The sequence below is a fragment of the Polistes fuscatus genome, unplaced genomic scaffold (genome assembly GCF_010416935.1).
Source record: "Polistes fuscatus isolate 324 unplaced genomic scaffold, CU_Pfus_HIC Scaffold7, whole genome shotgun sequence".
NCBI classification, from domain to species: Eukaryota; Metazoa; Arthropoda; class Insecta; order Hymenoptera; family Vespidae; genus Polistes; species Polistes fuscatus.
In genome coordinates, this window is record NW_025113151.1 from 5,837,234 (window position 1) to 5,859,132 (window position 21,899).

At 31.9% G+C, this 21,899-nt stretch overlaps 4 protein-coding genes across 5 annotated transcripts; 3 read left to right on the top strand and 1 right to left on the bottom strand.

The window, feature by feature from the left end:
- Positions 1 to 985: 985 nt before the first annotated feature.
- LOC122524023 lies at positions 986 to 8,931 on the top strand. The gene is made up of 4 exons (XM_043646058.1): positions 986 to 1,161; positions 7,804 to 7,898; positions 7,991 to 8,183; positions 8,251 to 8,931. The coding sequence occupies exons 1-4, from the start codon at positions 1,153 to 1,155 to the stop codon at positions 8,341 to 8,343; spliced, it is 390 nt and encodes a 129-aa protein (XP_043501993.1). The 5' UTR covers positions 986 to 1,152; the 3' UTR covers positions 8,344 to 8,931.
- Positions 8,932 to 9,251: 320 nt separating this feature from the next.
- Positions 9,252 to 12,170, top strand: LOC122524265. Its single transcript, XM_043646412.1, has 8 exons — positions 9,252 to 9,909; positions 9,964 to 10,430; positions 10,523 to 10,684; positions 10,806 to 10,961; positions 11,066 to 11,294; positions 11,399 to 11,479; positions 11,563 to 11,859; positions 11,947 to 12,170. The coding sequence occupies exons 1-8, from the start codon at positions 9,400 to 9,402 to the stop codon at positions 12,028 to 12,030; spliced, it is 1,986 nt and encodes a 661-aa protein (XP_043502347.1). The 5' UTR covers positions 9,252 to 9,399; the 3' UTR covers positions 12,031 to 12,170.
- A 319-nt stretch (positions 12,171 to 12,489) lies between these two features.
- LOC122523892 (mitochondrial ornithine transporter 1) lies at positions 12,490 to 14,641 on the bottom strand. 2 transcript variants are annotated; one of them, XM_043645841.1, is made up of 6 exons: positions 14,559 to 14,641; positions 14,057 to 14,492; positions 13,577 to 13,813; positions 13,342 to 13,505; positions 12,992 to 13,264; positions 12,490 to 12,896 (listed from the first exon to the last, which is right to left on the bottom strand). In XM_043645841.1, exons 2-6 carry the CDS (start codon positions 14,139 to 14,141, stop codon positions 12,717 to 12,719), a joined length of 939 nt encoding a protein of 312 aa, XP_043501776.1. In that variant the 5' UTR covers positions 14,142 to 14,492; positions 14,559 to 14,641; the 3' UTR covers positions 12,490 to 12,716. The 2 variants fall into 2 exon arrangements, with proteins under 2 accessions (XP_043501776.1, XP_043501778.1); XM_043645843.1 differs by having other exon boundaries at positions 14,057 to 14,177; positions 14,256 to 14,605.
- Positions 14,642 to 14,810: 169 nt separating this feature from the next.
- Positions 14,811 to 20,995, top strand: LOC122523891. Its single transcript, XM_043645840.1, has 9 exons — positions 14,811 to 15,335; positions 16,008 to 16,253; positions 16,333 to 16,498; positions 16,582 to 16,752; positions 16,824 to 16,952; positions 17,047 to 17,236; positions 17,307 to 17,718; positions 17,819 to 19,624; positions 19,741 to 20,995. The coding sequence occupies exons 2-9, from the start codon at positions 16,027 to 16,029 to the stop codon at positions 20,135 to 20,137; spliced, it is 3,498 nt and encodes a 1,165-aa protein (XP_043501775.1). The 5' UTR covers positions 14,811 to 15,335; positions 16,008 to 16,026; the 3' UTR covers positions 20,138 to 20,995.
- The last annotated feature ends 904 nt before the right edge of the window (positions 20,996 to 21,899 follow it).

The window sequence follows — 21,899 nt, forward strand, 5'->3', positions numbered from 1 at the left end:
CCTTAGTTGTAGACATAAAAGTTACCATTGTGTATCTTCTTCCGATGTTCGCTGGTATATTAAATACATATAGATATATATGTAACTATAAATACAAATTGCAAAGTTCGTTTTGAGATTAAGATCTTCGAAGGGCACTAGTTCCAGATTCATGATTTCTTTCTTTTTCTTTTCCTTGATTTCAAATGCGCCTTCCTACGTAAATTCATCGAACGTACGTAATCGTAACTAGAACTCCGAGATTTCATCCTCATCTTTGTTTCAATGGAAAACAAATAAAAATCTCCAATGAAAAAATATACGCTTTTGCGAGCACATTGTTAACAATGAATTAAAATATTTCTTTTCCGAAAAGATATAGCGACGGGATATAATATTAAATATTATGCATGAGTCGAAGTTTGACTTTTCGGTCGTGGGCAAAAATATTTTGCAAGAGGAATACAAGTCAATTTGATTTCGCGTGATTCGTTGACTCGCCTCTGAATTTCTGCCATTGATATTCTCATTGTCGTAGACGGTCCCCTACAAGCGGAGCCACAAATACCCTGATATCATTCATGAAAGTTCATTCATGAGTGCGTTTAAGAAACGTCGATGCTCGGCGCCGAGACGCGGAGTCTGCCAGTTATATTTTTTCTCCTTTCTCTTTCTACCCCTGCCACTCTGTTTTGGCATCGTTGGTGGTTTCGTCGAATTTTCTGTAATATCATTGGGGATTCCTGGGTGGAGACTAAGCTCGATGACGTAATAAGAATAGCGTACGCCCCTAAGAGTAAAGGAGAAACGCGGGGATGACGATGACGAGGACGAGGGTGGTTGTGGTGGTGGTGTGGTGCGGTGGTGGTGCAGCATCCACAATGGTGGATAGGATTCCAGGAGAAATCTCTTGATGGTACGGAAGAAGAATGAAGAAGGGGGTGAGAGCTCGCGCTTGGTATAAATGTAGCCCGCGCAAGCTCGACCAATCACTCGTTCTCTAACCACCAAACTCCGCGCTACCAACAACCCCCTCCTTATTTTACTCAGTGAACTACAACCCGCCACCCTCGACAGGAACTCGTGCCTCGTGACAACCTCGTGGTGGTTGTTTCTTCTTACCAGAGATTTTTCTCATTTCAAAAGATCTGCTTGAAGATTTCCAACGCTAAAATGTCGACGGTGAGGATCACAATCCTATTATCTACTTATTTCTTTTCTTTTTTATTTTCCTCTAATTTCACTTTTCTATCTTTCGCGACAATTGTTTCATTATTAAAGTGCGTTCTGTGTTTTACTTTTAATAAAATTACTTTGAAATATCTTTCATAATATATATATATATATATTCGTTTTTTATTCAATAGTGTCACACACGAGAACAAGTGTAGAGTTTTTTTTTTAAACAGCTTCTTGCAATTATTTCTTTCGAGTTGTCATATTGATAATTGCATCGGGATAGTAACCTTTTGAATTCAAATCTGAAGACAAAATGTAAATCTTGAATCAAGATTACAAGTTGCATTATTTCTAAACAAATTCTCTAACTTCTCGATACCTCTTGAAACGAGAGAGCAACTTTTTCAACGACTATTAGTTTATATATTGTTATGCCTCAGGCAGAAAGTTACATTAGGTCGCAATACCTTCAAACCCTTCGTTTCCTATCTCGAAAAAGCAATCGGAAATTCGAACGATCGACTCGCAATCGTGCGCTACCTACGTTGGATGCACTTTTAAAATGCACTTTTAAAATTCACTTCGGAAAATGAACTAGACAAATTTTCGAAAATTTAACTCGTTCGTCTCCTCGTTTGAGGATCGAATCGATCGATAAAGAAAATCCTATTGGAACAAATAAAAAGTATCTTCGTGGCAAATAATTATATTTCTTCGTTAAATCATTGTTTGTAGAATTTTATTCGAGAGTTGGAAGCACCAAATATAATAAATTCTATTAAAAACGCGGGTACTTATATATGTTCGAATAAAAAACTTTGCGCTTTTAACGAACTTTCGATAGATAATAATCCTTTATATTATTTGTGCTTACTGAGCACGCATTACTTAAGTAGATATATAGCTGAATACGAGACGCTGCGTCTACTCGTGCGATTGCCAAATAAACTTTTCTCTTCAAAAAATCTATAGAAACTAAAGAGCTTTTCATTACTCTAAAGATCAATTTCACTTATATGCGAGTTATCATTGATTTTGTTAGAAAATCATAAAAACGTTAATATTCTATCCTTATAAATATTCTATCCTCTTTTAACTCGTATCAAAATTGAACGTTAATTTGTTTGGAATTATGACGCGTAATATGATCGGCTGAAGAGAAAACTTGTGAACGATAAAAGTATAAGAAAGAGTAAACGACGAAATAAAAAGGAAATCAATTTGGTAAGAAGGATTCGTGATTTAAGAAACCTCTCGTGGATCAAGCTAATGAATTAGGATATTTACAGGATTAAACGAAAACAAAGTTAAACTCGAAAGGTGAAAAAAAGAATCGAAAAATAATCGAAAATCGCGATCCACGATCTCGTTGATCGATCTTCATAGAATAGAGACAAAAGCGTCTTCTTTCGTTACGTTAAAGCAAAGAAAAGTATTCGATGGCGACGGAGGGACGCAATGGAGCTAAAAGAAGGAGGAATCTTTTTATATGCCACGAGACAGAGAGTCGCCACTACGTCCTACATCCGCGATAGAGAAACTATCTTTATTTCCATTCTTATTGTCATCTCTCTCATCTTCTATTGTATTTTCGAAGAATATCGGATAAAATCGATGCATCATCTCATTGTTAGATCATTAATTTGTTATCAATCCAAGAGGGTCGGTCAAATCTTGTCAGAACTTTCTTTTACGGAATAAGAATACTCGTGTAGGTTTAGTCAATCATGACAATAGTTTCTGATTGTAAAATCGAAATCAATCTTCAATCTTTTCTTTGACTCAAGGGAAAATCGTTATTACAAAAATCACGGAAATGATGGAAAAGTGAACGTTCAAGATTTTTATCCTACGAGCTTTAACCGAATTTCAACGAGTCAGCGAGGATGAAACGTTTTTGCGAAAACTCGAATTACACTTTTCCTTCTATTCTCTTTTCAAGCCTTCTACTAATCTTCTATCGATCATCTCTCATCTTAGGATCTATTTGATATCTTTTTCTGTCGCGTAACATGTTCTTACGCTCGTCAACTATCGATTCCGAAAACTATTCTATAATCTACTTGAACGGGTTTCGTTTTATGAACATAGTTTACCATCTTCCTCCACAAAACGTCGTCTAAAAGTTTCAGCTAAGAGTTAATCGTGGTTTTGTAAATTGATATCAAAGTTTATATCGCAGTACTTATTGCTAGAGTTTCATTCTCGATTTCCTGTTTCATTCCCGCGATATGCAAATGAACGATTAATTAATGAAATATAAAATCGATATAATGTCATACGTGTGACAAATCAAACTAATAAGGTGTTATCTATATATCGAAACGTTTCGAGCGATCAACAAAACTCTCCTCGTGTATCGCGAATCGACGCGCTTCGTGCTCAAAGGCTTATTGATTAATCTTGCTAATAACGTGACCCCATGGTGTTACTTTATACGGGGCTTGTACGTGGTCGCATAATTGGTTCATAAATCGTCATTCTGACGCCTTACATGCATTGCTTACCGTAAAAATCCGCATACAAAGAAAGAGAGAAAAACCTGCTAATGATCATGACTAATTATCTCAACGCTAATATTACACCAATGGTCGAGAGATGCTTCAAAAATGTAAATCACGACTTAAAAATTGTTTAAATATTAATTTGATAACAAATTAATAGAAAACGCTAATTCGAAGAGGTACGCGTTGAAACCGACTTGTATAATTTAATTATCTATCTTCGCAGTAAGCTGAATTATCGTAAAATCAAATCTCTTCAATGCTTCGTAAAGAATCAACAAATGATCGATTGTTTATAACAACATTTGTTTATAACAACACTGTCCAACTCCTCTTATTGTTAATTAACGCTTACAATTAATTTAACAGCACTGATATAGATAGTTTTTGATTGTTAACTAAGACAGAAGGCGTAGTGTTTGGTACACATTCGTAAATGTTGCGAAAATTAGTACGCGATTTTCATCAAGCACATTGTCCCTAGTGTGAATGCTAATGACCGAAATGCTGATACGCATATAAATTCGTATCTATAAACAATGTGCATTGGCTTTGAAGCTTTTCAATAGAACAAACGATTGAATTATTTCAATCGTTCCCTTATTATTTTTTTTCATTGTTAGTTCCATGAACGACCTATCGATTTTCTCTCCATTTACGATAAATTTGGAAAAACTTTGGCATTCTTTTCATCGAATTAACGCGAAAATTCGCTCCGATATATTTCAGTACATTAATGCAAATAACCATTAATTTTCTTTTTAGTAAACGTTCACATCGATGATCGTCCGCAAGTAATTGTGCAAATCGTTGAAATTCATCCTTGTATGAAAAGGAGACAGTGCAATTGTTGCGGCTAGCAGCGGCTTTTTTCGAGCCACACCACCAATCCATTTGTATAATTTCCGCAATTTCGATTGCCGCTAATTAACTAAATTCAGTCAGCTGCGACATCACGTAAACACCTACTCTCTCTCTCTCTCGCTCTCTCTCTCTGACATGTGTGCGTGTGTAGGTCCTTTGATAAATTTTCAATAGACGTGAGAACCCACGATCGAGGCAAACTAACGACCCGCGTTAAAACCCCTTAAAAATTGTGTCTAAACGAACTTACATTATATCATATTTGAGATAGGATTAAATCGCTATTCAAATAAGACTGATTAATTTCGTAAAAATGAACAAGTTTATATTGATATAACGGAATGAGACCTTACAATTTAGGCGATTGCCTTAATAACTTATAAATCTCTCTCTCTCTTTCTCTCTCTCTTTTTTAACGCTATGTTTCGAATATATATATATGTGGTTATGATGAAATATTCCTAATTAACTAAACGCAGCATAATACTAAAAGGGTAGAAGATCGATGCTGGGGTAAGTTTTAGTTCACGGTTTTGCTATATTTTGTCATCTTTTTGCGTGTAGGTAACAATTCTTCGGGGAGGTAACAATTCGCTGAACTCATTGTCTTTGCTTATCGCTTATTATTACTTGTTAACCGATTACCAGTATTCACCGAAGAAAAATATCTTCCATCGAATATCAAAAAATCGATGTAACTTTGAAGTGTTCCCCCATGACCGAAATATTGGAAAATCTAACCGCGAATAATAACAAGTATATACGTATTTTCGTAAAATAGATATCCATACTTATTATTATGTAAGATAAATAACGATAAAAGCAAAATGGGTTAACGAAAAGAAAGTTAACGCATCAGACGAAACTCTTTTTTATGAGGTGTACGTTACGTGATCCGTGCTTCAATAATCCCTTGGACAGTTATTCAATTACCATCTCCCACTTTTCGAGTATTAGCCCAGTCAACGCGGGCCAAAAACTGATTTTTGCAGCCCCTGCTTGATTCTTTGATATAAGGGTAAGTTGACGACGCTGAATCGAATGGTGCTAATTGTATTTAAATTTGATCCCGAGGTTTTGAGAAAAAGGGTAAAAAAGGGTAAAAAATGGCCTTATCTTAGAATCTAGGCATTTAATCGAAAAAAGTTTCAAACAAAAGTTGTAGAGAATTGAAAAATACTAAAAAAATGTTCTATGAGTTATCTTCGTATTTTCAAAAATAAGCGCATAAAATTGGATTGAAGATGGGAAAAAAATTGTAAGAGTGGGAGAAAGCAAGCTTATCCCTCCGTCGCGTTTTACACGCGAGCGAGCTAGTATGCGTGCGAGCGTCCGTGTGCACTAATACACAAACGAAGGATCTTCGGCAATCTTCGGGACTCTCGGTCTTGAATGAAAGTGCGAGTGAGAGAACAAACCAATACTTCTCTCTTTTTATTTATCATGCGATAACGAGTATTATTGTCCTTGGCCATCGATTGTTCAGCGTTCTGATATTTCTCTTTTTATATTTTTTCTTTCGGTAGCGAGAATTTTACGTCTTGGCCATCGAGCGTCGAGCCTTTTGTATACGAGTGCGAGTGAGAAAGAAAACCGATATTTCTCTCTTTCTATTTTTTCTTTCGGTAGCGAGAATTTTTCGTTTTGGCCATCGTGCGTCGAGCGTTTTGTATATCTATATATATCGGCGTATAAGCGCGGCATTTTTAAATCGAATCTTGATGCTTATGGCACGCCGTTTCTTTATTTATTGTCAAAAATAATGAACCTTGAGTAAAAAAAAAAATAATTCATTTTAGCAGAAACTATTATTATTTAGTGGAGAGTAAAAATAATGAATTAATTTTGTGCCTCGCCATAAAATTAATTAGAATAATTAATTGATATAAATTCTTTGCCTCACAAAAATTTATTTGTATATCAAATTGAATACGTATTCTCTTTAAGACGAAATTTAAAATTTAAATATTTTTCCTATTAAATTATGTATTTTATAAAATTTTAAATTACTGACTTTTTGTCTCGTAAAAATTTATTAGTTTATCAAATTAAATACATATTTGAAAAAGAAGAATTTTATAACCACACATAAAATTAATTCAAGATATATATGAAAGGATATTCTAAAAACGTGGAATTTATTTTTTGTCTATACATAATTTTAATTCATTTTTATTATGTTATAAGAAAACAGTAATGCATTCTGATTCATCTTCGAAGTCTTAAGAATTGTACGAAAAAAATTGGACGATTACTAAGTGGTGCGTTAGCGTAAGTAGTAACGTCTTCACTTCTCGCGCTGGGTATTTAACGTTCGATTCTTCGTGGGGGAATTATTTTTTTTATAAGTTTTTCTATCCTTAGGTTATATAAATTGTTTTTACGTTTCCTAATTTCTAATTATATATAGAAAAAAATTAAAATTATTACAAAAAAATTAAAAGCAATAAATTTTTTTACATCTTGCACAAATAAAGGAAGATTTATTACTTAAATTACAAATTCATCCTGTAAATATCATCCTAAAAATGTCTCGCTTCGGCACGTTATTCAGCGTCGTCAACTTACCCTTATATCAAAGAATCAAGCAGGGGCTGCAAAAATCAGTTTTTGGCCCGCGTTGACTGGGCTATATCGAGTATCGAGTAAAATAACGAAGAAGGAATCAAGGAATTGTACAATATATCGGGATATCGATCACCTCTAATCAGTATTCGAAATAAACAAAATCGAAATTATTCTTATAATTTAAACAGTCAAGACAATCTTTCGAACTACGTAGATATGTTTCTTGTTTTCTTTTATCCTTTCGTTCGCATTTTATTCCGAGCATCTCTATCGTGTGTTATGAACAAATGAAACAAATTGTGTATGGTGCACGCTCGATAGAAACACCTTACTTTATCCTTCCTCTATTGCGAGATCCTATTTTTTTGAAGAAAAATGTTGGACAACATATATCCACTTATAGGAGCAAATTGTTTTCTATTCCTTTTATACTTTTTCTTTTATGTGAAATATACGGCATTGTTTTTCGTCAATTCTCGTCGTACTTGTTACTGAAACTAACAAGGAGATTTTTTTCCATTCAATTGACGCGTGTCCTAGAAAAGGTAAAAGTATTGAAAAGAAAAAGTTTTCCTTATATCAATAAGATGTTTAATTTGTGTTCGTTGAAATAATATAAAATATAATAAGATAAATATAATAAAAACTTTGCTAGCATTAACTGTCAATACACAAGTCTAATTTGATCATCTAATAACGAATGTTTCAGTCTACAAATTTTCTTCGGCGATGCATCATCTTCATCCCTCTCTTCGTCTGTTATGCTCACGCATGGTCGGACATGTTCGATGATGTGGATTGCGAGTACGTACTTGCTTGTTTGTAATTATTAATTAATTAATAAAATTAACAAATAATGATATAATAATAATTTGAATCTAATGATCATTTTGCAGAAAGTTTCCCTTTTACCCTACATGTCGAGGTCAGATGTTGACAAAACGGATGAATACAATTGGAGTTTACAAGGAATGCGATGAATCTAAAAGGGATAGAAATTGTTTGAACGGCGAAATGAAATCGCAGGAAACTAATCGACACTTTGTCTCGAATCCAAGATCGAAATTTTGGAAAAGCCTTCTCGAGAGCGTAAGTTTAAATGCTAAATTGAACTTAGCATTAGACATTTGATATTTTATATAAATCTTATATTTAGGGAATCAGCCTAAATGCCATCCATGACATCTACGATTCGGATTACGATAACAATCGAAAAAAAAGAAGTACAGCAACCAAAGAATACCACTGATCGACGCGATCTTTCTATCAGACTTGACCAACTCGAACGACTATTAATTTGAAAAATGCCGAAATAAATGTCACGTGTTACGCTCAAATATCTCACAAAATTCTAATTTTCTATAAATGCCTTACTCTCTTGCTCACATTTCATACATTGACTTTTTAACTTATTTACATGTTCAAATCTATGTACTTTTATTTATTCGTGTATGTGCATGTAAACATTTGAAAATTAAAAGAAATGTATGGATTTTCTTGAAAAATACATCGAATAAGAAGAAAAATGATTTCTTTTTGCCTTGTCTTATTCGCTTTGCGATTATATTTCAACCATTTTTAGCTTGTAAATTATATAAGTAATGTAGAATAATGACACACCTTGTATCATCTATGTTCGTTTATCATCTTCAAGAAAATAAAAGTCATATTCATCAAAGAAATATATTTATTATATTCTATAAAATATCAGAATCTTTCTATTTTCATCTACGTATGATATGTGGGTGTCGAAAATACGAGTATTCTTATGTACAAACAATGGAGATTTATTCCTCTAATAATAACTAATAAAGATTAACAAAGTATCCTACCATTATATCATTTGCATAATTGTCTATTTTTACTTCTTTTTATATTCATTTTTAATGTTGATAAAAAAAAAACAAAGAAAAATTCAGAAAAAACATATATAATCCCAAAAGTCATTAAATAATTATAAAATATAATAAATTTATACTATTAATCCTTTTTCACTTGCATTGGTTGCCATTTAAAAAACGTCATCTACAAAACTAACCAAAAATAATTTTTAACCTTATCTATTTATTTTTTATAAAAGAATAAATATGAATTTTATATACATAAAAGAGTTATTCTACTTTTAAATAGTTTAGTGACCTGTAGAGACACCTTGTATCTGTTTTAACAGTTCGTGCCATCTTATGCGCGTGCTCATGTCCTAACCTCCGAAAAGTATATACAAATGTGCTGTTATTTAGTTATTATAAATAACAAAAATATTGATATAACGTTTATGTCACAATTAAGAAACTAATCATTCAATATGAATAATATAATGAAATCAGTCATTAGAACAGGATACAAAAATCGTGGAAATATATTTTTAAGGTTAGCTTGTGATACCAAAAACATTTGTAATATTAACTATAAACCGGACAAAATAGATAACTTGCTAAGACCTAAAGAAAAAGTTAATTACTTTGTTATTAGTCGAACGTATAGTAATCAATTTAGTGATGCAGAAACAAAATCCACAGAAGAAGAATTATATGATGAATATGAAGGTGAAAACAGTTTACTAACAGAAAATCAATATGCTCGCAAATATTTTGAAAGTTCTTTACATTATAACAAAACGATTGTACCGCAAAGGAAATTGGAAGTAATTATTACAGATGAGGAAGCAGAAAAATTATTAAATAAAGATTGGTCGACGGCTACTATCGTTGAAATGATTTCCGCTTTGAAGATATTGTCACATTATATTGCAAAGAAAAATGATGATGATGTAGATCAACTGCCAAAATATAAACTTTTCTTAAATGCTTTAAATAAAAATCTTAATAATCTTACATTTGATTTATTAAAAGAAATATTAATCAATTTATTACCACTTGCTAAACCTATGAGAAAAACAAATGAATGGAATAATTTAATGAAATCACTAGATAATTATTGTGTAAAAGAATATATAAAGTGGCCTATTGATAAAATGTTTTTAATAGCTGACGCATTTTATTGTCTTCACTATAACAATAATAACTTTACATGGAAATTATTAAGAAAAATGAATTCAAAGCTAAGTAAACTAACAACAAACAATATTATTCAACTTATGTTTCTTGTTAATATTAAACGTAATAATCCACTAAATATGTACGAAGTCGAATTAATTTTAGGAGAACATTTAGATGATTTTACTATAAATGAATTAGGTCTGATAGCGATGGGATTTTTTAAAAGTAAGTCAAAAATCAGAGATTCTACGTTATTGAAAGCCATTACAGATCGTTTATCCCATGATATAAAGATTGTGGATAGCATCAGTTTAGCAGCTTTATTAAAACTTCTACGGTAATAACATATTAATATTAAGCTTTGGACTAAGTTTATATAACTAATAATTATACAATAATAAAATAATATCGTATATTTTTATCTTTAAGGTTTAGCATGAAATATAACGAAGTTATAAACTTGAAAATGTTAATGAGTAGTATTAGTCCAATACTTCCTAAACTCGATCTTCAATGTCTAGCTCATATAGTACATGTTTATGGTAAAGCACATTTGTATTCAAAACCTTTTATGGATGTCATTATAACAAGGTAATTTTAAACGTATATAATATGAAATAAAATAAAGTAAAGAGCATTTTTCTTTTGGAAAATTTCATAAATCAATCAATCAATTGATTAAAAGTAATAAAACTTTAATTAAATTATTTAGATTTTACAATGAAATCAAAAATGCAAGATTGAAAGACATAGAGAAATTGACATTTGCCTTAAGTGTATTCTCTATTGATACTACAAATCCTATATATAATAAAATAGTTGAGGAATTAACTTATCGTTTATCCGACGATAAGAAAGAGATATTTAAGTAAGTTTCGTTTTAAAACTATACCTCTATTATTTATCAAAATATGTTTTAAATGTTGAAAAATGAAAAGAATTTTAAAGTTATTTAAAATTGTTTTTTCCTAGATATCCATGGATGTTTGTTAGTATAATGCGGTATTTGGCCTATTTAAATATTTATCCCCTTCATTTGATAAAATTAGCATTGGATCCATCTTATGTTAACTTAAGGTGCAAAGGTGATATTTATTTAATTGGCTGGGAATATTCCATATTAGAATACTGCTTAAAGGTAGATCGACCTGAATATACTGGACCATTTCTTCCGGACAGTAGTCTTCTAACTTCAACTAAGGTATATAAATAATATTTACTTAGTTTAATAAAACTCTGTACATATTTTTTTATTGAAAATCATTCACAATTAAGGAAATAAATGAGAATGTGTGTTTTTAATAGCGACATTGGAAGATAATGGACGCGGAAAACTCATCATCCTTGATTCGCAAGATATTTAATGAAATTATTCTTGTCCTGAAGGTATGATTATACTTATATTTCAATTTATAAAATTAATCTCTGTCTATAAATGATACTGTAATATAATAATATATTAATATTAGGAATCCATCGTAAAGGATGTAGATTTATATATTGGTAGAATATTACCTCAATTTGTAAAAAATAATATTGTTGTTGGTATGGATGAACATCAGAATTTCATCTCAGCAGAACCAATTTTATCGCAAATACCTGAAGTTAACATTAAGAGAGTAGATGATACATTTCCAAAAAACATCAAATGGCTGATATTTGTTGTAATACATTATAAGCATACATTGAAAGAAACTAATACACCAACAGGCATTATAAATGCAAAATTAAGGCAACTGAAAAAAATTGGATATACGCCTATTTTAGTAAGTTTAATATTTTACATTTCAAACAATTTTTCACATAGATATATCAATTCTAATATGAATTCAAATTCGTGTATTACATTGTAGATAACGAGTCACGAATGGTTTCTATCACAAAATAAAGAAGAGAAAGCGAATTATTTGAAAAATCTTATAACAAGTTCAATTTAGCATAAAAGAAATGTTATATCAGATATATACACCCACACACAAGAATAAGAACGTAATCCTTTCTGAAAATAACCTTACCTACGATTTCTAAATGTATACAAAATTCTATATTAATAAATTGTAAAAATCTTAAGAGAAAACCTATTTCATTATTTATTTTACGTAAAAAAGGAAATAGTCACCTTTAATTTTCTCTAAAAGCATATGCGATATGATTTCATCATCAAAACCATGATACATATTTTATTTCTACATTATCAAGATCTTTCAAAAACTTCTTTCGATCGAATTTTTTGTAACGCTCGTACTTATTTATTTTGATATTACTCTGCATCTTAGATTTTCTGTAAATCATAAAACTTTCGAAATCTAGTACTATGTAGATAGTACTAGGCGATTGTCACTAATTTCGGTTAAATGTTTCCATATAATAAGAGGTAAATTTGACTAAAAAAGACATTGCAATGAAAAAAAGATTGCCACCATTCATAAAATACACTACATATATACAATTGAAACGATTTCTACCCAAGACATTTCTTTTAATTTATTAGAAATATTTGAGGTAGTCAAGTTAAGTAGTACATTTTGTATATTATTATTATTATTATTAATTTGTTCTTCTTTATATCTTAACTTAGTAACACATAGATACATCAATAATTAGGAATTTTATTAAAAAAAAGTTAGTTATCAACAAATCTGTGCATTAGCTTTTTACTATATTCATAAGTTATAAATAATGTTGCAGTTGCTGGTACTGTTCTTATTAAAGTTGGCGTTAAACCATTATACAATGCTCCAATTCCTTCCTTTTTTATAATATCTTTTGTAACCACTAAAGCAGGTGTTTTTAGATTTTGTACCTTCGTAAATTATAATGAAATATTAATAAACATACTAAAACTATTAAACCACAAGATAAAAAATATCATTAGATAAGTTAAAAAATATTACTGACTTGTATTCTACTTTTAACTACATCTGCTGGAAAAATGACAAGCCAGAGAACCGTACCACCCACAGCACCAGCTATCATCGTTTTTTGCCAACCAATGTCATCTCTCTTTTGATTCGATTTTGCTAAAAGTTCTCTTGTAACTTCATAACCACCAAAAAAAAAGAAATAACCTGGCATTTCTCTGGCTATGGTCGAGGTTAGACCCGTAAATAGACCTTTTATACCTTGTTCTCTAAGAATATTTCTTGTCAACTCCCATGGTCCTATTCGTTTCTATGCAATCATTATTAATATCCAAAAGATAATAATTTAGTATATTTAAAAGTATATTAATTATTGTATTTTATTACCATAACTGTGGTTGGCATATTCGTCTGATATTGCATTTCGCGCATTGCTTGTAATTTACATTTAATAAGTTCTGTTGGGCATAACGTTAATGAAGAAAAAAATGCAGCAAAAAATCCAGCACACGCATTGCCCAGTGAACTAAGATTCTCAACTTTGTCTACGCCTTCGTACATATAAAATTAGAAAAAAAGCTTGACTAACAAATACTGTAACTATCTTAAGAAAAATATTTACCTAATATTTTAGAAACAACTTTTTGACATCCACCATAAGCAGCGAATAATACTGAATTTTCAGCTACATTAGCTACAACAGCAGGCATAGTTCCTGCATATAAACCCCTTACTATTCCATCTGTTTTAACTGTTTTTACAAAACAATTAATCATTCCTTTGTAAATCGATGGAAATGTTTGCATTTTTACTTTCACTGTATCCAATGGTTGACCAATGTATACTAATGCTACACCACCTGTAAAAGTACAAATTTTCTGTTGCAAAACTACTATCGTGACATTTTTTCATTTTATCAATCGTCTAACATTGTTCTCTTATCAATGGAGAAATATTGAAAAGATGATTATTTGGAAACAAACTTGAAGAATTGCAAGTCACGAGATAAGGAGATATTATTTTATAATAAATTTACATTTCCTACAATAAATATGTATATTATATGTTACATATAAAAAAAGATTAATAACTTGATATTTACCAAGTGAACCAGCGAGAAAGTCAATGACTCCATCCTTTACATTGTTCATATAATTTGGTTGATCTTTTACAGATTCAAGTGGCATTTTCTATTATAATTAAATTTAACAAACGCAATAGTTCTATACGAGATAAGAATGAAAATAGAAAAACGTTAAAAACATGCTTAAACACCTTTCGAAACTCGGATTGATATGAACCTTCCAATCTGTGACTTCGACAGTAGACGCATGCGCATTACGAGATCTACAGGCTACGGTATGATCCAGTTATGGATCCAGGGCTTGGATAACAGTTACATTGTTTGTCTTTATCAGGAAAATTAAATGTACAATAGATAAGATCTCGATAAGATTTTGCGTCGGATCGAAACGAAGAATCCATGAAATATTTTCTTTTAAAAAATTCATTCGTTCGTCGCTATAAAAGAAGGTTTTCTGCAAATTTAAATCTTCGATGATAAAGATGCAATGCTAAATTTCGAGAGAACGAATAATACACACATATATGAGATAAATCTTATACTACTATGTGCACTCATTATGGTTGAGTAAAAAATGTCGACATTGTTGCTTAGTTACAGAAAGATGCAACGTACGGTTACTATGGTAACGCAGAGGTACCAACTGAGAGGCAATAAATAACTAGAAGGTTCTAGACACTTTGCTAACACGCGATAGTAGCAGCACATGTCAATCCCTTTAAATTAGATAGAAGGAAGGTACCGACTTTGCAACAACGAATTCACTTTTAATCTCTCAATTATTTTCGAAAGATCGTTCCTCGGACGTTCTAGATTAAAATTGCATTTAATGCGAATTTGAAAAAAATATAAAAATAGGGAGGAGTGGCGAGGGAGCGAAAGAGGAGGGAGAAAGAGAGAGAGAGAGAGAAAGCAAAGAAAAAAAGAAAAGGAATAGAAAGATGGTCCATCGAGCAAAGTCCCTAAAGGATGATCATACTCTGTCGTATTCCAGAGTGCACATATGTGTATGCATGACGTACGCTACAGTCATATACTCGAAAAAGATGGATCTTCTCTCCTATCAGCTGAATTAAAAGATCTCGTCGAAGGTATTCCCTTCGTAAAAAAAAGGAACGAGTTCTTTTAGTTTTGAACTCAGCGGCGAGAAGAAACTTTCGACGAGAAAAGTGTGAAAGTGTGCGTCGCGATCGGATCTGCCATGATATAGGTCCGAACGCGTCTTCGCGGCGCCCGAAAATAGTTGAGGATCGTTAGAAAAATGCGTGAATACTGCTATAAGGAGCGTTCTTTCGTGGTAAGTATGCTCCTTGCCGAAAAGTTAGGATTTTTTTCGATCCGAGGAGTGAAGTGAATAAAGACATCAATCCGGCTAACGGCTTTTAGAAAAGCTCGGAAAAGGCAGAGAGCCGAGTAAAGCGCTCGGGTTCTACCTGCGCCATTAACGTTTAGGGCATGGTCCTAGTACGTCCCTACCTTCCTCCACGATACTTCTAACAACTCGCGAAAACTTAGGGAAATAACATACGGTCGTGCTTTTCTTACACTCCTTTCAATTCTTCTCTCCGTTCGATCGACGATGCAAAAGTGTTTAATCAGTATGCGTTTCGATCGATAACGCTGTGCTATACTAAACTTTTTCCAATCGCTGTCTCGCGAGACGGCCGCGATGACTTTTCAAGTAAAACATTACTTCGTATTTTTCTTTTATTTTCATTTTATATTTTTCACGTTCAATCGTGGAATTACGTTAATTAATATTTCTACGAGTTCGTCGTTATATTTACTACTTATTTTTTATGTTTCCCATTCAATCTATGTTTAACGAGTTTTTATCGATCGAAATTTACCAAGACGTCCTTCTATTTAATTACGAATAATAACTTACGAATGATAACTTTAACATAATGACATGTGACGCTTATACTTTGGTTACAAATCATCTTTTAACTTTACCGTGTGTTTACAGTAAAAGTCCGGATTGCAGAATGGTGGTAGATTGTTTGTCGATCCAAGGCTCAGCAGCTGCAGCACGGAAGCAGGAGCGAAGGCTAGGTGGATCCGTAGGTGCAAAAATGCAATCAAATGCCCTCAACAGCGGGAATGGAGGTGGAGGTGGAATGACACCGAAAGAGCTTTCAGACAACGATGACCTAGCTACTTCCCTCGTACTAGATCCATATTTAGGATTTACCACTCACAAGATGAATATAAGGTATATTATATAAATTCATTCTAAATTATTCAATTAAATCTTTCCCATTTGACGGGATTTTTTATGTTTTTCATTATAGATACCGACCGCCCAAAGCAAATAAGGAAGATTTACGCAAAATTATTTGTGAATTTATTCAAACGCAAAATTATGATAAGGCTTATAAAAAACTTATGGGTGGAGATTGGGGAGCAAGACTTCCTCACACTAAATCTAAACAACAACAGATTAATTTGGAGAAACATGTAAGCAATGTTTAAAATATATTTTTCTGATTTACTTAATATACTTATTTCGGAAACATTACAAATTATTTGTACTTTTGTAGATTTACAGGTATTTGAGAGTTTTCGATAAGGATTCTGGATTTGCCATTGAACCGTGTTATAGATACAGCTTAGAAGGGCAAAAAGGAGCTAAGATATGTGCTACTCGTAAGTGGTTAAAGCATGAAAAAATATCTTGTCTCGTCGGTTGTATTGCTGAACTTAGTGAAAAGGTTTGTTGCAGCACTTCAAAATAAGCGTAAATTATCAGTATTCCAAAGAGATTATCTTTTCTTTTTTATAGGAAGAAGCTGCTCTTTTGCATCCAGGGAAAAATGATTTCTCTGTGATGTACAGTTGCAGAAAAAATTGTGCTCAATTGTGGCTAGGTCCTGCTGCATATATAAACCACGATTGTAGAGCCAATTGCAAAGTTAATAAATATATATTTTTTATATTAAATGAGATTATTAATTTCGCAATATCCTATGCACAAATATATTTATTTACTTCCTGATATTTTTCAGTTTGTAGCTACCGGTCGAGATACTGCGTGCGTCAAAGTACTACGAGATATCGAAATAGGCGAAGAGATAACTTGTTTCTATGCAGAAGATTTTTTTGGAGATGGAAATTGTTACTGCGAATGTGAAACGTGTGAAAGAAGAGGAACCGGAGCATTTGCCAGTCAGAAACCTGGAGAAGAACTTTCTTCCGGTAGTTCAAATACAAATATGTTTTGCAAAAATCTTATAGCACTCTTTATTAAAATCTTAAGACATTTTAGGATACCGCTTAAGAGAAACGGATAACCGCATTAATAGAACAAAGCATCGACAACAACCATTGGGTAGAAACAAACAACAAGCTGATGGTGCTTTGACAGAGAAAAATGCAGTCCTCGTTGACAATGCAGCTATTGCTCCACAATCTCTTAGTATGAAAGAATTACGGCGCAAAGGACTTACCAAGTATGATGCGGAACTTTTGATTGCACAAGGCTGTAGATTTTCAGATATCGCTCAGCAACAACCATCGATAAATAATGGAGAAAATGTTTTGCAAACTTCTCGACCTCATCCCTACACCAATACTAATTCTGTGACAAGAAATCTTCGAAACAAGGTGCAACATAACAAGTGCGAAAACAACAGCAATGAAAGAAATGTAAAAACTAGTCAAAGTCTTAGAGCTTCCAGGTAATATCTAATTTTAATTTAAATATTAAAATTAAATATTTTATTTCATATTAATTCTGTTTGTCCTGTTTAAACTTATGTTATGTGCATTTATATATAGGCTTCAAAAGAGAACAGAGTCCAAAAGATCAAAGAATAATGATAAAAATGAATCTACCTGTTTGGATGTATCTATAGAAAAAACTTCGGCAACATTAGAATCAGATGATCACAAAGAAAAATTAGATAGAACAATAGCAGATAAAGAAACCGTATTTTCAAGAGTGCCGAAACATCATGTTGTTCATAATACATCATCTTCGCCCCCTAATTTTGAGTCTGATCTTCGAGATTCTATTCACAATGCGTCAAAGCAGTTGACTTCCTCTGCCTTTCAGAAAGAATGTTCTATTAGATTAATCGTTGGAAATACAAGACACGCAAATAACGATAACATAGAAGAGAACGGAATACCTAAACTTGCGGTAGAAGTTGATCGAGATATTTTAAGTAATATTGACACTTTCAGTTATAAAAAAAGACATTATAGTACAAATTCCTGTGATTCAGTTCAAATAAGTTCTACATCCCTGCCTCATGTCGATCATTTAAGTGCCACGAATAATCATGAACCAGGTATACAAAACACAAATAATACATCTAACAGTTTTTGCTGCACTTTACCGAATACGCAAAATGTTAATGAAAAAGGCAACCTCTGTGAAACACCTGAAAAAATATCTAATAATTGTATTAATAAGTTAACGAAATGTTCCAAATCAGTGTTAGTAGATGACGTGAAAAACGATAGTAATGTTGTATATAATGAATTTTCTCAGGAGATCAATTGTTATAATTCACCGATATATAGAAAAATTCCTCGGAATAATGATTTTCGAGGATCCAATAGAATATCTTCTATTTCGTGTGAAATTAGATCTGATGACGAGTGCCGCAAAATGGATACTGCAAGTATAATAATAGTGGATAAATGTGATAGGGTGAAAGAAAAGGTGGAAGATATTGTGAGTGATCCAACGAATACTTCTGTTGCCGTTGGATTTTGTGAACTTGATACAGTTAAAGATACTGCCAATATAAAGAGTGAAAGTGTTGAAAGTGTTCAAATGTCTTGTAATGCAATTTTGGATCATACAAATGAGCTTGATCCAAAAGGCAATATGTATTTTAAAAATATTCAAAGCGAAGTAGATGTCAAACCTGAAGACTGTGAAATACCTGAAGTCAGTACAACGGATACTGAATCTAAGATTCTAACGGCTAAAGAAATTAGCACAAACTTAAGTAGAATTGAAGAAAATGACTGCAATGCGAGTGTTAACGATACAAATTCTGACGATAGTTGTAGTTTTACACTGAAAAGATCCACCCATCAACAAAAGGAGATAACGGATGTGCCGCTAAAATCGCGAAAGAATCAGAAAAGTACAAAACGTCCGAAATCTCGATTCAATGAAATCATAACTGATGTGCAATGTCATACAGAAAATAGTGCGAATGCGGTGGTAGCTAAGAACTGTGCTAAAACAGAAAAAGAAAAAAGTAGACTGACAAGGAGTCAAAGAAGGGATCAGCAAAGACCACAGGCTTCTGAAATTGGAGTAGCGGATGATGATTCAGGCATACAGGGTGATATATATGAATTTAGCGAAAAAGAAAGTAACTTGGAGGATATTGGTATACCATCGATAATACGACGCGGTAAATGCGAAAATCGTCATATGTCTGGAGTTTCGTCGCATCTTGAAGAAGTACAGTGTAATAACGAATATAATAAAACTGATCCTCCGATATTGATACCTGAAGAGCCATGGCCTCCATCTAGTAATCTGAGTCATTCCGCGGAAACGGATATCAGTAGCCAATCGAGAGAAAACTCTGTCGATGTCGGTGAGAGTTTGAAAAGGTATGTTTTTCAGTTGTCTTATTGTTGGCAAATCTATAAGCTATACACATATACATAACATTTGTAAGTACTATCCAAATAATATATAAACAAAAATTGAAATGCTGTTTTTCCAGATTGACCGTTTGCAACAATGGTAGTATAGAAAAAAGACCAACGTTATCGGAGTATCAATGGCAGGCTGACAATAGTAATTGTCGAGTTTGCCCCACAACTCCTGAAAGAACTGGTGGCAGATTAAAGCTCACATTACGTATGAAACGTTCTCCAGTTTTAGATGACATAGTAGAATCAGGTACTAGTCTGAGCGAAGACAGTTACGAACCTGAATATGAAGTATTACGCGTGGAAGGAGTTGAAAGAAGTAAACGTCGGAAGAAACATAAAACTCGGGATCGAGAAAGACGGCATAAGAAACGTGAATTAAATCTTGATCCGCCTCCACCACCTATGAAAAGATTGAGATTAATTTTTGGAAATGAAACACACACTATTGATCTGCCACATTCTTAACAGCTATAAAATTCACTGTGTATACATTCTCATTGATTATAACAGACTATTATTATCATTATAATTTACGCACTATCGAGAATTTAAGCCTCCTTGTCCTTTAAGATTTTATAGCTATTGTTTATGATTCATTATTAACAAAAGAAACATGACCTATTAGATTTTTCTATTTTCCTTAGTTCTCTTCAATTTCTAATTTATTTCTTGTTCATTTCAATTAAAATGTACTTATATTCCTGTAACAACGAATAGCTAAAGGCCTAGTAACGTTCTTCAAATATGCTTATAAATTGAACAGTATATGTCATTTTTATATGAACATAAGAATATCATCTATAAGTTCCTTATGTAAAACTAAAATTGGCAAATGATATCAGATTGGAAGATTAGTCCATAATATAGAAATATTTATGCAAAATAGTTTCATATAATTATATCAAAATGACTTGCTCAGTCATTTTATTTAGTCATCGTAATTTAAATAAGACACAAACATTTTTTTCTACTTATATTGTGTTGATTAGTAAATGAAATATTAATAGACAATTATCCGAAAAATTTAACTCTTTTCCAACTTTGATGTTTTAAGATAAAACATCAAAAAATATACATTTTAGTGGCAATTTGAAATTATTAATTAACGAAATCCACGAATTAGATGAAAAAATGTTTCTCATGTAAAGTTTATATAATATTGATTCTTTTTTAACGATAAATAACTGTGGTTAAATAGGACAAGGTATACTACACACAGTGTCTTTGTGTGTTACTGCAGGCAACACGGATAAAAGAGGAGAATTCACACACTTATACTATGTATAATAATTAATATGAAATAATTAAATTGGCTAAGTAATAGCCGGCATGTAATAATTATTATTTCCAAATGCGTGATCGAATTTCATGATAACATTGTAAATAATACTTATATATAAATATGTGTGTACGTTGGCGCCTGTAGAAAACGATGTACACGCGTATTTGTGTGTAAAAAGAATTCATATTTGTATTCTGTATCTGGATGTACATCAATGCTTTGATACGAATTAATATCAAAAACGGGCATTAACACATACCAGGGTATACCGAATGCTACTATTTAATTAATTCTGCAGAAGTATTAAAAGAAAATTTAGTTAGTGACGCAGGCTATGAAATGCTTACTTGGATATTCAGATTTTTGTTATAATTTAAAGTAATCGTTATAACATACTTTTCGAATATTATATTTTCTGTTACATTTATCCGCATAACGTGATGTGACCTGATATCACTTGAATTTATACATACGTAATCGAAATCGCTAACATAGCACTAATTGTAAAGAGCTGTTATGTTTATTAACAAATTACAACGTATTTAAAACATTTTAAAATTCATTAAATAGCAAAAAAAATTATGCACATACATTTTGTGTGAGCATATACTATTGTACATACAATTGTAATCGTTTATTGAGATATTTGCCAGATAAAGGTTCTTATTTCAATTATTTTATGTGGTATAATGTATAAGTTTATTATTTAAATGGGCCGTTACTTGTAATATAAGTACTATTTGGATCTGTATTATACATGTTATTTAATAATTAGGTGTATATTTCTTTATTATTTAGGAACTATGCTTATGACAAATTATAAGGGAATTATAAGTAAAAGATTTTACATCACCGCGACTGCAATAAAAATATCTTCATATAATAATAATAATTATTAAAATAAAAAAAAAATAATAATAATAATAATAAATAATATAAAATAAG

Bases quoted from the DNA above. Each gene is read 5' to 3' on its own strand.
- LOC122523891 (XM_043645840.1), top strand. From the start codon at position 16,027: ATGGTGGTAGATTGTTTGTCGATCCAAGGCTCAGCAGCTGCAGCACGG. The intron at 16,254-16,332 runs GTATATTATATA...TTTTCATTATAG, and splicing joins ACTCACAAGATGAATATAAG to ATACCGACCGCCCAAAGCAA. The intron at 16,499-16,581 runs GTAAGCAATGTT...GTACTTTTGTAG, and splicing joins AGATTAATTTGGAGAAACAT to ATTTACAGGTATTTGAGAGT.
- LOC122524023 (XM_043646058.1), top strand. The intron at 7,899-7,990 runs GTACGTACTTGC...ATCATTTTGCAG, and splicing joins TTCGATGATGTGGATTGCGA to AAAGTTTCCCTTTTACCCTA. The intron at 8,184-8,250 runs GTAAGTTTAAAT...TCTTATATTTAG, and splicing joins GGAAAAGCCTTCTCGAGAGC to GGAATCAGCCTAAATGCCAT.
- LOC122523892 (XM_043645841.1), bottom strand. From the start codon at position 14,141: ATGCCACTTGAATCTGTAAAAGATCAACCAAATTATATGAACAATGTA. The intron at 13,506-13,576 runs GTAAATATTTTT...ATATGTACGAAG, and splicing joins AGTTGTTTCTAAAATATTAG to GCGTAGACAAAGTTGAGAAT. The intron at 13,265-13,341 runs GTAATAAAATAC...ATGATTGCATAG, and splicing joins ATATGCCAACCACAGTTATG to AAACGAATAGGACCATGGGA.
- LOC122524265 (XM_043646412.1), top strand. From the start codon at position 9,400: ATGAATAATATAATGAAATCAGTCATTAGAACAGGATACAAAAATCGT. The intron at 9,910-9,963 runs AAAAATCTTAAT...TTAATCAATTTA, and splicing joins TTTTCTTAAATGCTTTAAAT to TTACCACTTGCTAAACCTAT. The intron at 10,685-10,805 runs GTAATTTTAAAC...TAAATTATTTAG, and splicing joins ATGGATGTCATTATAACAAG to ATTTTACAATGAAATCAAAA.